Source organism: Lycium ferocissimum, chromosome 5 (assembly GCF_029784015.1).
Source record: "Lycium ferocissimum isolate CSIRO_LF1 chromosome 5, AGI_CSIRO_Lferr_CH_V1, whole genome shotgun sequence".
NCBI classification, from domain to species: domain Eukaryota; kingdom Viridiplantae; phylum Streptophyta; class Magnoliopsida; order Solanales; family Solanaceae; genus Lycium; species Lycium ferocissimum.
Window position 1 is genome coordinate 62,381,448 of NC_081346.1, and position 17,397 is coordinate 62,398,844.

The 17,397-nt window shown below is 32.0% G+C and overlaps 1 protein-coding gene across 1 annotated transcript; it reads left to right on the plus strand.

Moving 5' to 3' along the window:
* The first annotated feature begins 4,577 nt into the window (after positions 1-4,577).
* LOC132057016 (probable anion transporter 3, chloroplastic) lies at positions 4,578-13,613 on the plus strand. The gene is made up of 8 exons (XM_059449447.1): positions 4,578-5,201; positions 9,007-9,233; positions 9,976-10,327; positions 10,456-10,500; positions 10,958-11,104; positions 12,117-12,254; positions 12,400-12,433; positions 13,126-13,613. Exons 1-8 carry the CDS (start codon positions 4,794-4,796, stop codon positions 13,293-13,295), a joined length of 1,521 nt encoding a protein of 506 aa, XP_059305430.1. The 5' UTR covers positions 4,578-4,793; the 3' UTR covers positions 13,296-13,613.
* The last annotated feature ends 3,784 nt before the right edge of the window (positions 13,614-17,397 follow it).

The window sequence follows — 17,397 nt, forward strand, 5'->3', positions numbered from 1 at the left end:
AGTCGATATAAGCAAAGAAAGATCCATAATTTAAAATTTATGGATTTTTATGATGATATTAAGTTGATATATGTAATTAATAGTAAAAGAATTTATAGTCGAATATTTACAAATATTTAGCAAATTTATTAATACATACACTAACTGACAAAAAATTATTGAATTTACGTGAACACATATGGTACATACCAGTTTCGCCTCCGGCGACGTGTATTTCTTTAGCTTTTTGCAGTTTGTCTTTTTCTTAATTCCTTCGAGAAAAATACGAACTCCCCATCATTAGAATATGCAAGAGTTTTTTTTTATTGATCTAATAAAACATAAATAAGAAATACTTGCACAACTACTTCCCACAGCTACATTTTAGCTAATCAAACAGTACAATGAATCAGACTATGAATTCAAGATGAAATCAATACATCGTACTATAATGAGTAAATTGTAATGTGAAAAGCACAGGTATGTTAGATTTAAGATAAATTAGTCTGTCACATATGAATTTTCTTTGCTGTTTACATTTTTTTTGTCACATATGAATTGCCCTATAATATATAAACTAGATTTTGTGACCCCACTATTTGGTCAGATATCACGGTATCCTAAAATGATAGATCATGTTCATTGAAGATCATGTATTCGTCTCAATATATGATATAATAAATATTTTAAACTATTTATTATATCAATTTATAATACTTTTTACGTAATTTTCAGATATGTAAATTTTATTCTAAAAACTTAAAAATTTCATATCCGAATTCATGATCAAAATTAAATTGTTTAACTCTCGTAATTCGAACTGCGCCACGTAAAATTGAAACAGAGAGAGTAAGTTTTGACTCAAATATTTGACTGGAGAAGCCGGTCTCCAGTAAATCCACCTAAAATGGTTGTTGTTGGTAGTTGAGGATATGCCCTTAGCAAGGACAACAACTACCTTAATTCCTTGTTTTCTTTTTCTCTTTTTTTCTCTCTTTTATTATTTTTTTCCTTTGACTTGAAGTCTTAGATCTTCAATTGTTCTTTTTCTTTCTAGCCCCCAACCACCCCCTTCCTCCTCTCTTAACAAAGAAACTTTACCAAGTGACTTATCCAAAAATTATGTGTAAGGTAAAAAAAAAAGTATACAAATAAAAGAAAAACTGCATAACAAGACTATGTAAAATTTTAAAATATTCAAATACATTAATAAAAAATATTTTTCCTTTATTTGTTTTCTTTTTTTTAATTTTATACTACTGATAATCTTATTTTTCATTCAATTTAATGTACCCTTTTCTTGCCGCATCATGATTGTTTGAGTGGTATTTTGAGTTTCTAACTTTTTCCCTTGATATAACTTCAAGAAGGTTTGAGTCTGGGGCTGATGCATTGTGAGATTCCGTAACGTTTTGTGACTAGCTTGAAATTTACTGATAGCAATGGGCTTAAAAGCATGTGAACAAATTGTATATAGTTTAGGACTTCGTTGGGAGTTGGGACTATAGGATAGCTCAAAATGTTAGGTTAGTGTAAAACGTCCCAGGCCCCCAACACAAGTCATGCAACACATGGGAAGGATGCAGAAACTCCAGGACATCCATGTTACGTGCCGTTCACTTAGTAAGATATGTAAAAGTCCTCAACTAACTATTCACTTAATTCAAAGAACTTTATTTTCATCAAATTAACTTAATTGAGAAGGGTAAAAACAAATGGTATTCAGTGTATTAGTTGAAAGATAAAAATGATTATACTTAGGACTTTAGTTGGGAGTTGGGACTAAATATTTGATAGCTCAAAATGTTAGTTTGAATTATCTTGAACAAAACTCTAGTTTTTTCGTAATTTCTTTTCGGCTCTCCCAATTTTCTATTTATTTTTTTATTATTTATATTGTCTTTCCTCTTATCCTATTATTTTATATGTGATCTCTAGCTTGAACACACAAATAAAAACTTCAAAAACCCTTAAATTAAGCATTTCTCTTAATCACAAATCATGAGTATTTAAATCTAAAAAACTTGGGTTTCAATGAATTTTGGATTGAGATCAAAATTCAATTTTTTTTTTTTTATAATTTCTTTTATTTATTACTCCCTCGTTCATGTTTCCTTGTCTATATTTGACATCCTTAATAAACAATAAATAAAATTACTTAATAATAAGGATAAAATAGGTATAAAATAGTAAATTATCTCTTATTTTTCAAACTATACAACTTACAAGTAAAAGTAGACATCTATTTTTGGTATAGTGGACAAATAAAAATGGACAGAGGAGTATATTATAAAAATTTATGCTATTCTATAATTCTTAAATTCAATTTAAATCACTTTACTACTTAAATTGTGATTGAAATTTAAATGCTTAGAAAAAACATGAAATTTATGATTTATTTTTGAGAACTTGTAGTTTATCTAATTCTACATTTACTTATGGGGTGTATTTACCTATTGAAGAGTTTTTCTATTATTTTTCTTATTTTGATTGGTGTAATTATATTTCCTTATTGAAGATGTTATTTTACTTTGCAAATTCATTTTTTAATATACATAAGAGATGCAAGGGTGAAAATGTTGAACTTATCATTGTTAATGGGTGTTAATAAGTGTGATTCCTTGTTTAAGATGCTAATTATGTTGATTTTTGAGATGTAATTTTCATATTTGCAAATAAAAAAAAGCCTATTAAGTTGACCCGAATAAACTAAAAAGAAATGAACCCGACCCAAATACACTACAAGATAATATGGAATTAGCTACGGTATTTGTCGGTAATCCCTAGCTAATGCGTCGCTAAATAGCTCATCGCTAATTAGATTTTCTTATAAGCTAATCCGTAGCTAAATGATATTAGCATGGGATTTTCTTTGCTCGAAATTTTGTCCGTGCTAATTTCATGTTTTCTTGTAGTGATATCCTTTAGCCCATAGATAAGATTTCAACAATTTTTTAGGAGTTATTGTATGCTCATTGCTCACATATCCTTTAGCCCATAGATAAGATTTCAAATATTTGAATTCAGTTTTAAATTCAAGATATAGAGTTTAAATTTTTTTTAAAAATAGATTTTAGAGGTTTTTAAAGTTTTCACTCACAAAATTTAATGGTATTTTTATGTGCAAATACAATTATGTATTTGAGATTTTATTTTTTCAATTTAGTTTCAAATATCGATGAATTATATCTAAATGCCTATAAGTTTTAAATTACTAGAAGGTTTCGCTTTTACCGCAACTCAATTTTAATAATTGTATAGATAAGGTCAATGATTCAATCTATTTTTTAAGTTTTGGGTTGTTAACCACAACTCTGTTTTGACCATAGGTAAATCAAGCAAAATAATTGGAGTCAACTTTTTTTTTTTTTGGTAGTAATTTTTTAAATGGAGTCAACCGATTGACCGGAGAAGTCGGTTTCCGGTATTAGCCACCAAAAGGGGCGGTCAGGTAGTAGCTGCGGATATTGAGGGTTGTTGGCAGTTGACATGACTGGCCTTAGTCAATTCCACGTATTGCCAACGTATCGCACTTCAAATTTTAGACTACTTCTAACCTTTTTTGATTTTATTTTTTCATGGACGGTACTGCCCTTTTGCAATGTCGAATTAATACAACCACTTTTGAAAATATTAAATTATTTAAATATAATGGTAATATTTGAAATGCCGCTTGTTTGGATGGCTGTTGCCTATTGTATTGTATTTTGTTATTTATTTTGATTATTACTTAAATTTTATTGTATCGTATCTTTAAATATATCATTATGTAACGATAAAAAATTTCATTTTTTGTAATGATCACTTTGGTGTGATCGCATTTTTATTTTTCCTCATTATCGAATAATCATATTTTATTCTTTACCCTACCTTTTTATAATTATTTTACCTACCCTACTTTTCTGTAGGTTTATCCTTCACATTGTTAATGCATGACATTATGTAATGACAGAAAACGATACAATCTATCTAAATGTTATATTATTGAAAAGAAAATATACACTGCGGATATGCATTTTTGAGATGTCACATTTTAAATCGTTGCGTATATAATATTCGAAGTTTGAATTCCAAAGTTCTTTGATTAATGTCAATTAATTGTTTTTACTCCTTTTAGTAGAAAATTATCTGAACTAGATAGTTATATCAAATCAATCAATGCATTACATATATTTATAGATAGACTTTTAGCCTGCTTGGCTAAGCTTCTAAAATTAGCTTCTCAAAAAAGTACTTTTGGCCCAAAAGCAGTTTATGTTTGACCAATTAATCTAAAAAATACTTTTGAGCAGCAATTAATGTTTGACTAAACTTTTAAAAAGAGGTTTTAAGTGTATATTTCTCAAACAAGTGTTTTTGGATAAAAACTATTTTTTTAGCTTCTGTAGACACTCGATACAGATAAGTATTTAGCATGTATTGTGTATATATACACATATTTTGTATAAATATGTGTACGTATGTACACAAGATATATGCATCACCAACATTTCTATTTTCTTGTTAGGTAGTAAATAATTTTAAATGGACAAAAATACCCTCAAAGAGGAAAAGTCCTACTCCATAACAAGTCCTTAAAAACTCACCAACCCAGACACGCACTCTTCTTCCTTCTCATTTCTTTCTTCCTTCTCTCACCAAAAATTTCTATATAAATGCATCCAATTTATCCTCATCAACAACCCCTTTTCATTATTATTTTGGTTAATATTATCAAAATGGTTCATATAAAGAGCTTGTTCTAGTACACATTACAACAACAACAAAAAAAGACTCATTCTTTTATACCCTTAATTCAAGATTCTTTTTTCCCAATGGAAGCTGTTAGATTTAGCAATAAAATTCAACCACATTCTTCATCTTTTTCAAATACCCATTTTGGATTAATCAAATTTAGGAAAACCCATTTAGGATTTCAACCAAAAATCCAAAAAAAATGGTCAAGTTTGAATCTTTTTGGTGGAGAAAAAAGATTAAAAAATGAATTTTTTTTGGAGAAAAAAAAGAGAGAATTTAGTGTGAAGTGCAGAGCAGAGGGAATAGAAAGGGGATTATTGGTAGGTGAAGAAAGAGAGTTTATTGTGGCAGAAAGATATAAAGTGGTGGCATTAATGGCATGTGTTATGTGTTTGTGTAATGCTGATAGAGTTGTTATGTCTGTTGCTATTGTTCCTTTAGCTGCTAAACATGGTTGGAGTAGTGCCTTTTTGGGTATTGTTCAGGTATATTCTTTTTTTTTTTCTTGTTTTGTTGTATGTGATGATGTATTCATTATTTCTAATTTCATAAGTAGTTTATTCCAATATATTTTGTTTTTGTGCATTTGTGGTTGATCAGAATGGTAGCTGTTATTTACCTGCCAAGTCTGTTAATAAATAGGAATACTACTGAAAGAATGGAAAGCAAGAAAAAGCCTAAGATATGGCCAGATTGACATAAATAGCCGCCCACCAAAATAATAGCCAGCAAATATATATTTTTTGTATATTAATGTAATATACATTTTTGATACAAAATGGTGTATATTTTTGTATATTTGGCTAGCGATTGTAATTGTTTTTGGCCGGAAGGCCGAATGTGTAAATTGCCCAAAAAAAATGGTGTTAGCTTTTAACTCTTTCAAATGGAAGATGCAAGTTTCTTTATCGTTAAGGAGATGAACTTTCATTCAAGGTACGTCTAGCAGTCAATAAAGCGTGTGAAAATAATAGCCAACAAATGTGTATTATACAAAAAATATACATTTGCTAGCTATTATTTATGTGTATATTTTTTGTATAATGTATAATGTAAAATATGTATATTTTTGATACAAAAATAGCTTTTAACTCTTTCAAATGGAAGATATCTTTATTTTGAACTTTCATTTGTATGAAAATTAGCCAACAAATGTGTATTATACAAAAAATATGGCTATGTGTATATTTTTTGTATAATGTATAATATACATATTTGATACAAAAATAGTGTATATTTGGCTAGCGAATGTAATTTCGGCCGAATGTGTAAATTGCCCAAAAAAAATGGTGTTAGCTTTTAACTCTTTCAAATGGAAGATGCAAGTTTCTTTATCGTTAAGGAGATGAACTTTCATTCAAGGTACGTCAATAAAGCGTGTGAAAATAATAGCCAACAAATGTGTATTATACAAAAAATATACATTTGCTAGCTATTATTTATGTGTATATTTTTTGTATAATGTATAATATACATATTTGATACAAAAATAGTGTATATTTTTTGTATATTTGGCTAGCGAATGTAATTTCGGCCGAATGTGTAACTTGCCCAAAAAAAGGGTGTTAGCTTTTAACTCTTTCAAGTGGAAGATGCAAGTTTCTTTACCTTTAAGGAGATGAACTTTCATTCAAGGTACGTCTAGCGGTCAATAAAGCGTGTGAAAATAATGCGAAATAAGATTTCAAATCCCAGTTGAGACAAAAAATGATAGGTGATTTTTCATAGATGCTTAAGTTTTAGTGGACGGACTTATTTGGACACGTAGGCAGTGAGACTTTTAATGAGAAGAACTCTGTAGAAAAACGTACACATGAATCATCAAGCTTTGTCTTGTTAGGAAATCCACATTCAGGCAGAGAGTGAGGATGGATTCTGATCTGGGTGGGACCTCTACTCTGGCCTTGGTTTGGTATTTCTGAGAGTTTTAGTTACTGTTTGGGTCCCTTCTAGTTGGTTTTATTAAAAGCATTTTCCTTGCTCCCAAAAAGGGGTGCCACTTTCCTGTTATTTCTTCAAACATTTAAATATTTGGGCTAATTTGTGCTCATGTCGACTATTTCACTCGGTACTTATTATCTTCTACCAGTGTAAGTACTGAGTAACTTCACCTATTATGTTATGCTTAGGTAAATTGGAAAAAATCACCTAGTAATTTTTGTTTCTAATGGAATTTGAACCTTCGTCTGACATTTATTCACTTTATTGACCCTTAAGTCACACTGTTGAGGGCGAGTTATTTTTCCTGCTTCTAACATTGGTTGGTAGAAGAAGAAAAAAATGTGCCCCCAAGAAAGGGACTTGGGCAGAGAGGGTTGGATTGAAAGAGTAGTCATTGGTACCAAACAACAATTGAAAGTGAAATCCACCTACTAATCTTCTTCATTTTTCAGGACTGTCCCTCCTTTGTAGTAGGTTTATTACTCATTTAATTTATATTAAAAAAAATTTATTAATCATTTGTTTGAGGGAGGCCTGCTATTCGACTGGTAGCTCTGGAATAAAACTATTCGACAAGTAGGCCCAGAAATTTTATACTCTATTTTAAATTGATTGACCTAAGTTGATATCTTAGTCAAAATTATACAATCTGACCACTGAAATATTTTTTAGTTTATCTATTTAGTCTTAGGCAACTAAAACTCAATTATGTGGAGATGATTACTTTTTAACTTTTGAAGTACTTAGATCATATATAATTTAAAGTGTTTAAAGTTAATCTTACTAGTTAAATTAGTCCAATTTAACTACTAAGATTAACTAATCTTTAAACAATTCAAAACGGCACAATGAATACAAAGTACTTCAACTGTTCGTGAAAAAAAAGAAGGGACAAAGAGAAAAAAGTCTGTCCTACTAGCTTACAGAAAGTTCCTTTAGTCTAATTAAGGAGTTTTGGATGATAATGTAATATTGATCAAACATGTAGTCTTTCTATTAATCATCTCATACAATATAACGTCAAAATAAAAGATATTATGAATGTAATGTATGAACACTTGTTTATTTTGGTGTTTTATTTCGTTATGAAGATTTTGATGTATGTTTTCTTCTCATTTTAAGCCCTTCGAGAACTCACATAATCTCTTAGTGTTTCACCGTACCTGTATCCAGTTATATTACCTTTTTCATTGCCTACTGTGATATCACCTTGTTTGGCTTTGAATCCAACAACAACAACAACAATATACGCAGTGTAATCCCACAAGTGGGGTCTGAGGAGGGTAGGATGTACGCAGACCTTACCTCTACCTTTCATGCGGGGTAAGAATGGAGGCTGCGTTTCGATAGACACTTGCTCAAAAAGAAACATAGTCAATGCAGGATTACAAGAAAAATAAGACAACAAAATATCAAGATACAAAACAAATGGAGCAACACATAGGTTATACACACATAAAGATATAGATTAGGCTTTGAATATTTATCTAAAATGAGAAATTCTTAATCTTTTCTCCAACTTCTAGGTGGCAAAACTCTGGATTTATCGCATAACCTTGTCTCAGTTTCCTCCTTCATCCACTTTATTCTTTTCTTTTAGGCCTGTACTTTCCCACAGTAATGATATTATCCAGTAGTTGTGCATGCTAAAGTTACAATCAGAATTCCTCCTGTGTAAAGGGAAAGTTAATAGTGTATTATTATCGATGTTTGAACTTAAACTTTCAGTTCAACAGTACCAGAGTTACCAGATATTTGATTATTTGAGAGGCGATGGTCATTTGCAGCCACCTGGTCGAACCAGCTTAAAAACACCTTTTGACTTGTTTTGGTGTTTGGCAGACTTTAAAAGTGCTTTAAGCTAAAATAACTTAAAACAGGCCAAAAACTATAAGTTGGTCTATTGCCAAAACCTTTTTTATTAAGCTAAATCCAAACGGGCTCTAAGTTGGGGTAGACCATTTTTGGGGCTTAAAAGCACTTTTTAAATTTGTCAAACACCATCTAAACATAATTATGATTCATGCTTGAGGTTTTCTGTTGATCACACATCTTTGGATAGGAATATTCATGCTCCAAACAGACTATATAAGTGAAGTAGGTTGATGCAGGATGTAATGTCACCATGTCAGTTGGGTATGTAACAGACATGTAGTTGAAGTATCAATTTAAAACCTATTCCCAGCTTCTGCTTCTTCAATACAGAGTAACACATTGACCTGGCCATTGTTCATGTATATAGTAAGGAATGTCAAGATTAACGAAAAAGAGTTATAACTAGGAATTGCATTTATTGAGCATATTTTATTGTCTATAATGCTGACGATGAAATAATTGTTTCTTTGCTAGTCATCTTTCCTCTGGGGTTACATATTTTCCTCGGTGATTGGAGGAGCGTTAGTTGACAAATATGGAGGAAAGAAAGTGATTGCTTGGGGTGCAGCTCTTTGGTCTCTGGCCACTCTCCTTACTCCATGGGCAGCAAATCACTCCACAATCAGTCTCTTGGCTATTCGTGCTTTCTTTGGCCTTGCTGAAGGAGTGGCTTTGCCTTCCATGAACACCCTTTTGTCCAGGTAAACACCTAGAACTATAATTCGCTTAATTTGACCGAGCCAAGACTTTTTGGTAATTACTTTCTCCAAGTACTTTATAGGAATACAACAATGTTTTGACTTACTATATGGTTAAGAATATACGTAATATTTTTTTCCTCAAAAAAGACGAATATCTGTTATAGTGTTATCTGTACTAAAAGAATAATTGTGAGCCACAATTTATTTGAAGTTGCCTCATTTTCGGTTTGTGGCGAACTGAGAATACTCCTTCTAAATACTGGAAATACTTTTCCTAATTGACCTTCACTGTTGTTATTGGCATATTAGTTAAGGTGAAGCTTTTGTGCTCAAGTTGCAGACAGTGACAAGTCCTACAAAGACTAAGTTTGTGTTTTGACTAATCAATTTGAAAAGCACTTTGCCAATATAGTGCAGTAATTTTGCTTGGTCCTAAAAGTGCTTTTGGGAAAAAGCTATCTTTTTTAGCTTTTGAAAAACAACTTCTGCTACTACTCAAAAACACTTATTTTAGGGTTTAGCTAAGCGAAACACCTCAATTTTCTAAAATAAGCGCTTTTGGCTTCTTAGAAGCTTGGCCAAACAGGCTATAAGATTTAAAATCTGATGGTTCCTTGTACATTTATTTTGACTATGGGTTGGAGCGTCAAATTAAGGGAAACCTCTATGGCTTTATGTTACTGAAAGAAAATTTCTACAAGTTCAACAGAGGCTGAGTTTGTATGTGCCTCCAATTATGCAGGTGGTTTCCATGCCATGAACGGGCAACTGCTGTTGGAATATCCATGGGCGGGTTTCATCTCGGAAATGTTGTGGGTTTGGTGCTAACCCCATTATTTATGACCTCGGTTGGAATTTCTGGTCCCTTCATCCTTTTCTCATCTCTTGGGCTTCTCTGGCTTACAACATGGATTAGCCGGGTGACAAATGATCCACAAGAAAGCAATTCTATCACAAAAACAGAGTTGAGGTTAATCCAAGCAGGGAAATCAGATTCTCCTCCTTTAAAAAAAGGAGAACTTCCACCACTGCGACTGCTCTTGTCAAAAATGCCCACTTGGGCTATCATCTTCGCTAACGTCACTAATAACTGGGTACCTCTTTCTTTCTTTGACTCGGTTCCTTCTTGGTATCAGAGCATATATGTTGTTACTTTTTGTGATAAAATGTTGAACTTTGGAGATTGTATAATGACCTTTAAAACTCTTTTAACTTGTTGCAGGGATATTTTGTTCTTCTCTCCTGGATGCCTGTTTATTTCAAAACAGTGAGTCACAGTTCCCTTATTTCATCTGCCTTTTTGCCTCTGAAAATGATGAATATCTTGCATGAGTTCATCTCTCTTAGAAGATAAAAAAAAGTTGGGATAAATACATATTTTGGACAGCTCAAAAAAATAATAGCCAAAATGTATAGGTTTTGTATATTAAGTATAAATACACCTATAATATACATATAATATACATATAATATACATATGACATGCTTAATCAGTGTATATGTTTTGTATATTTTGGCTAGCGCCCATAATTAATTTTGGCCAACGGTCAAAAACTAAAACTAAAGAAGTACCCTCTACCTCTATATAATATGTCATAAGTTACATTCTTTAACTTGTGGTTGCGAATATGCTAGGACCTTTTAAGTGCTCAGACTGAGAGCCTATTATAAGAAAACCTTGAAATTTTTTCTGATATGAATGAAATTGTTTCCGTTGTTGCTAGGTTTTTAATGTGAATTTGAGGCAAGCAGCTTGGTTTAGTGCAGTACCTTGGGGCACAATGGCAATCTCAGGCTATGTCGCCGGAGCTGCATCAGATTTCCTAATCAAAGCAGGGTACTCATTGACCTTTGTCAGGAAAGTCATGCAGGTAATTATCTGCCTTTCGAAACAGGTTTCTTTTTCCTTTTAATGGGCACAAAGGGCAAAAGGATTTATAACTTTTTTCGGGAGACATAATACGAAATTTGTAGTTTACATTGTCAATAGTGATCACAAAGAAAAGGCCTATAATGATATGATGTTTTCTCAAGAATTACACCTTCTTTGAAGAAACAGTCATGAACAAGGCACCCGTGTCGACACGACATGGGTGTGGGTGTGGGTGTGGGATATCCGATCCGGTCAACCGATTTTGGATACTTTGATCAAAATCGACGTAGAAACAGATTCAATGATTTCTTTAATCAAAACTAAAGCTAAGGTGAAATTGAAGAAAATGGAATACCTTGTATATAAAAATTTTGTCCTCGTTTCCTTTTATCTCCTTCAGGAATTCTCCTTTTGATCAATATCTTTTTCCTCAAGTTTTCCACATAATATTCCATAATTTAGGTTTTATAACTCTATTTTTAGATATTTGAATTTTTTTAGCCGAATCCCCGGATAATAGATCCGTATCCCCGAATCTTAAAATTTAGATCATGAAGGATCCGACATCTAGATCCGCACCCTTATCGGACACCCGCACCCGAGTCCGAGTAACTTAGATTACATTTATATAGCACAAGAGTAGTTCTTCATTTCCTCGCACTTCTACTCCCCAATTATCATTTATAGATATGAAAAGTACGTGGATAATCCGTTTCTTTTCTATTCGAAGTGGGGGTACCGTGCTACTTAAAGAACAGGAATTAGCGACAGACAAATTTTATAGCTAAACAACAAAATCCGTCAGTAACAGGAATAGCGCCGGATTATCAAAAAAATCTATTAGCTACGAGCAATTTAGCGACGAAGTTCATAGCTAATTCTAGTTTTTTTTTTTTTTGGGTGCGCTGATCCAAAATCTTGGTCTATTTTCATCTGAATGTGTCCATTTTCATGATGTGTATTGAAATTTTTATCAAATTCCCACGTCTATTATGTCTTAAATATTGCAGTCTATCGGTTTCATTGGACCCGGGGTGGCTTTGCTCTGCTTGAATTTTGCCAAAACACCTGAGGTTGCATCAGTGCTGATAACTATAGCTCTGAGCTTCAGCGCTTTCAGCCAAGCTGGTTTTCTACTCAATATGCAAGTAAGCCAACATATCGCAATTCTATAATCTCTCACAAGTGACTGTTGATTCTTCCTCCAACTAACCTCTAAAGCTATTTATTGACAGTTAGCTTTACTCTGAAAGAAAGTCTATTTACTTAGCTTGCCTTTTTCTTTTTGGACAGGATATTGCACCTCAGTATGCAGGATTTCTACATGGTATGTATTTATATTAATCTTACTTCTGCTACTCTAAGGGGTTGTTTGGTTGCGGTCTAGTTATGTTGAGTTTATAATGCCAGAGCAGTTAATGCAGTGAATAATAATGCAGGTATTGTTAATTAGGTGAATAATGATACACTGATACACAGGCTGTCATGCGGTGAATAATAATACATGGATTATTATGATGGACTGCATAATTTAAGGATATTTTTGTCTTTAAATACTTTAATCCACGAATTGCTCCGCATTAAAAGAACACTTAGAGATTCCCTTATAAGTTACTAGAATTAATAATAAAATGTTTGGTTTGGGGTATTGAACTCCATATCCCTATAATCAAGTTGTATTAGTCCTATAGCTATTATATTAGTCATGCAGGATTTTATACCGGAAATCATAGTTGCATGTGTAGGGGTGGAGGAAGAGTGTCCACTACGGATTCGGCCATTCACAACAGCTTTGATTTAAACTCGGTACTTGTCTTAAGAATGCATTGAATATGTACAAATTATTATCTTAGAACCTAGTAACTTTAAAAGATTAGAATCCAGAACTCATAAGCTTCAAATCCTGGCTCCGCCTCCGTGCATATGTTATTAGGAATTTTGTATGGAGACCAAATTTTCTTATACTTCAAACCAAATGGCCTCTACGTGCACCTAACATGTTTTCTATTATCCAAACAGGGATTTCTAATTCAGCTGGAACACTGGCAGCTATAATCAGCACAATTGGAACAGGGTTCTTTGTACAGTGGCTAGGATCCTTCCAAGCATTTTTAACACTCACTGCTTGCCTCTACTTTATCACAGCCATCTTTTGGAATATCTATGCCACTGGAGAGAGAGTTTTTTAGACTATGAACAGTCTAATATATTCTCCATGATGACTTATATGAGGATAAATTCATTAAGAGATAGTAGTAGGAAAGACCACAAAGTACATGCTTTATAAATATTCCATTTTTTCTTTTCACTCTGTCTCATAGATGTGAGTGAGCAATATATTTATTTATTTTTCATGTGTAGTTTTATTAATTTGTCTTTTCAGTAACAAAGGAAAAGGAATAGCCTACTTGTTCATTTTTTACCCTTGTAAACATTTTACTTACTTTTTAGAAGCATAGCCATAGACTACTCAGGTCAAGAAGAATTATGGCAGCATTGTTGTTCTACTCCTATTCCTACACTCTGCAGACCACTGAATTTGAATCAATTTCAGTTTTATGCACTACCGGTTTAAGAATTATCTACATAATCAGGTCATTTAAAAGATAATTGCAGGTAATTTTATTTAATAACATTGATTGGTAATTTAGAATAAAGGGTAAAATCACATTGATGGTATAAAAAATGTGCTATCCTGTCGCTGTATATAACCTAAAATCAATTTGAACAATGACAACACATTGCGACCAGTATATCTCTCTTTAGTGCATTGGAGGGTCCACAATTTAGACTTACTGCTGGGATGAAAGAAAGTGAGTTTTGAGATGTATATCTAACTTTTATTTGTACTTTTTGTGAACACACATATATATAAGGTTTGATCTCAAAACATTAAATTATGATGAGCCTCCAAACCAATAGTTGGATCTGTGTAACTGCCTGGCTGGCATACACTAACTACTATTTTCCTTTGCATGGTGAAAGTTGCGAATACAAAGATTCATTTGGAAGCATGACTAAAATTAGGTTTGAGAGGTAATATATAAAACGAACTACTAAATCCTATGAAATGTGAGAAGGCCCTCAAATTTTGGTCCAGTGATAAGAACACAACATGTGATATGCTGGTCAAGCTGACGTTACAAGTTTGAATTTTGCCACTGCAAACAAAAATCTTAAATTTAAGTGGAAAAAAATTGTACAATTCATCGAATTTCAAATCATATGCCTCTAACTCTTGAGGATTTATAGATTATCGAGAAAACTTTTGAAATGTGAGAATAAGAGGTTATCAGTATCCAGTGATATCTAAGGGGATTACTCATCTGAACCATAAAATTCATAATATAATACCAATATTTGGGGCAATAAAGTGTTAGTAGATCCATCTATAAAGTTAAAATTTTCACAATTACAAATGATATATATTAGATTTCCTGTAAGAAGAACCTTGAAGCAACTCAAGAAAATCAATCTCTGGAGAGATCATGTGCAAACAATTACAAGTATACAACTAACACAATACTAATGTCATTACTTTAATGATAACAAGCCTAATAGTACCAAATAAACTTACTTAACGAAAGATATGTTATGTACATATGCCAGCAGCAAAAAATAAACACATATACTGAGGTCTGTTGTTGTCTTTCTTCCTTTATCTGTAACAAATTTCTTTGGTTTTCAATTGGTAAGCTTTTCCAAAAATTAATTTCTTGCCTTTACTATTACATCGCGAAGATAAAAAAAAACCCGAGATTGGAGATTATTTTCTGATATTGTACCGGTCAATCATAATAATTAATAAAGCTTCCTGTAAACGTAGCTTGTAAAGAATTTTTTTATGGAATACAGCCGGGGGCGGAGCTAGTAAGGGCCAAGGGGGTTCGTCTTGGGAGAAAAATTAAACTGTATATACAAGGTAAAAATTATTTTTTTATGATATAGTAGACGTTGAACCCTCTTGGCTTCTTCGTTTGTCTGATAATTTATATTTTTGAACCCCCTTTGTTAAAATCCTGACTCCGCACAATGGAAAGAGATAAGGACCTAAACTTTTTGGGCTTCTAAGACAAAACTAATTGTGGTTTATTTACAGGAGTATAATTTTTTTCACATAATAAACTAGAGAAGTTAAGACTCGTAAATGTTAAAAAATTACGGAAAATACTTTAAATATTTCATAGTTTGAAGCGTGTCAAAGACACTGTTCTTTAAGGATATTTTCACCAATAAAGGTGTATTCCTAGATTCGACAAGTTTTTCTAGTATAAATTAAGAGCAGAAACAACAAAAAAATTATCAAGAAGAGTACCCGACAAAGGTTAGAAAGAAAGGTACAATAAATTTTCTATTCTTGATCACTCCATCTAAAGGAAAATGATACGTGTTTATATAGGTAAGAAAAAAATGAACATGTTATAATGAGTGAGTAATTGTCATTTACTCAACGGCAAAGAATGGCTAGAAATAAAGGCTCATATTTATGATATTCTGACCCATTTCTGGAGGATGAATCTGGACATTTACTTTATACTAAGTAATCTCTAGAGTATGAATTTGATCATTTTCCTGATCAATAAGGTCTCTTTCTTTACCATTCTCATTTTTTCTAATATCAACTACTTTGAGTTGTAACGAATATATGATATTACGAATCAACTCCTCATATGGTCATTGATGAACTTGTAGAAAGTCATATGATATTACGAATCAATTCCTCATATGATATTACGAATCAATTCCTCATTTGAATTTGTTTGGACAATAAAGTCATCAAACCATACCTTAGTTTCCAATAAAGTAAAACAATTTATTTTTTGACATAAGATCCCTTAGTCCATTTTTTAAATTATAAAATCCATTACCTAGGCACAATTTTTTGATACTCCAAAATTCTTGTTCAAATTACTTTATTGGAAGTTAAATTATATATTTCATGTTTTAATAATAAAATAAAAATATTCAACGTAATATTTCAAGCTATAAGAATAAAACAATATAAACCATTCAAACTTTAAGTATGCTATAAAGTTTTCTTTGTTGTATCAACTTCTTTTAAACTATTTTGATATTTTTCTATTTCTTAAAGCCGGAAGATAAACATTTTACTTGAAAGCCTGAAGATAACACATGAGACGCTATATAGATGCATGATGCATGTTATTATTATTAGTTTGCAAGAATTAGAATAGGGAAAGTAATATTTTTGGTCCTTATATTATTACATTATTCCTATTTTAGTCCTTATAATATATAATTAAATACATTTAACCTTCAATCAAGCAATGTGTTTGCTTTTAGTCCTTATACTTACAGAAACCAAGTAAATCAAGTGACTGTTAAATCTAAAAAGGACAACTCGGTAATCACACTGTCACTTTAGTGTGGACCCCAAACTTTTTATCTTCTTCTTCCTTCAAACGTTGGTCAATCTCTGCAACAGTATTTCTCCAAGTCCTCTCTCTGCCAAAGCCTCTTCCCCTCTTCTTTAATTTCTCTTATTTTCTTTTTTGAAATTTATACATAGCCTAGTTTCATTTTCCATTCCAGTTGTTCTAAAACTTATTTCTCTCATAAATATTAATCCATTGCGTTTTCTTCACGCATTCCATTTTCGCATTGCTTTGAGTTAGGTTCTCGCTTAGCAATTAATACTTTGCCTCTTCTAATTAGGTTGACATGAATTCTAGTTATATTTTCTGGGTATCACGCAGAGAATCAAGTTATTCATGGTTTACCTCTTCTTGTTTTCTTGTTTTATATATTTTTGATATTAACCAAATATAGATTGACGTCCAAAAGAAGCATATTCAGGCCGATATCTATTTTCAAGCTATGTTTGGTGGTTCTTAAGGTGCTGGTTTGGTGGCACGCTACTTCCGGCGATGACATCCATGGGGTAGTTCTTTAGGTGGAGTAAACACAATGGAAATTTACAAACCCAAATTTGCCCTTCTTAATATCTAAGGGGTCGTTTGGTTAAAAAACAAATTACGCTAGAATAAGTTATCTTTGAGATTAATTACGTTTGGATAAGTTATCTTTGAGATTAGTTATTCTGAAGTTATTTTTTATTGATTGTTTGGTATGTTGGACTAAAAATATTATACATTGGATAATTTCTAAAAAGAAGAGGTTTCTTCCTTATCCCGAGATAACTTATCCTGGGATAACTTATTTCACCCTGTGGCAGGTATAAGTTATCCCATCACTATTTTTACTCCTGTGATAACTTATCCCATGATTACTAACCAAACAAGGATAAGGAATTGCTAAATTCTTATCCCA

Coding starts and splice junctions, on each gene's coding strand:
- LOC132057016 (XM_059449447.1), top strand. CDS start 4,794: ATGGAAGCTGTTAGATTTAGCAATAAAATTCAACCACATTCTTCATCT. Junction 11,105..12,116: donor TTGTCAGGAAAGTCATGCAG/GTAATTATCTGC, acceptor TAAATATTGCAG/TCTATCGGTTTCATTGGACC. Junction 12,434..13,125: donor GTATGCAGGATTTCTACATG/GTATGTATTTAT, acceptor TTATCCAAACAG/GGATTTCTAATTCAGCTGGA.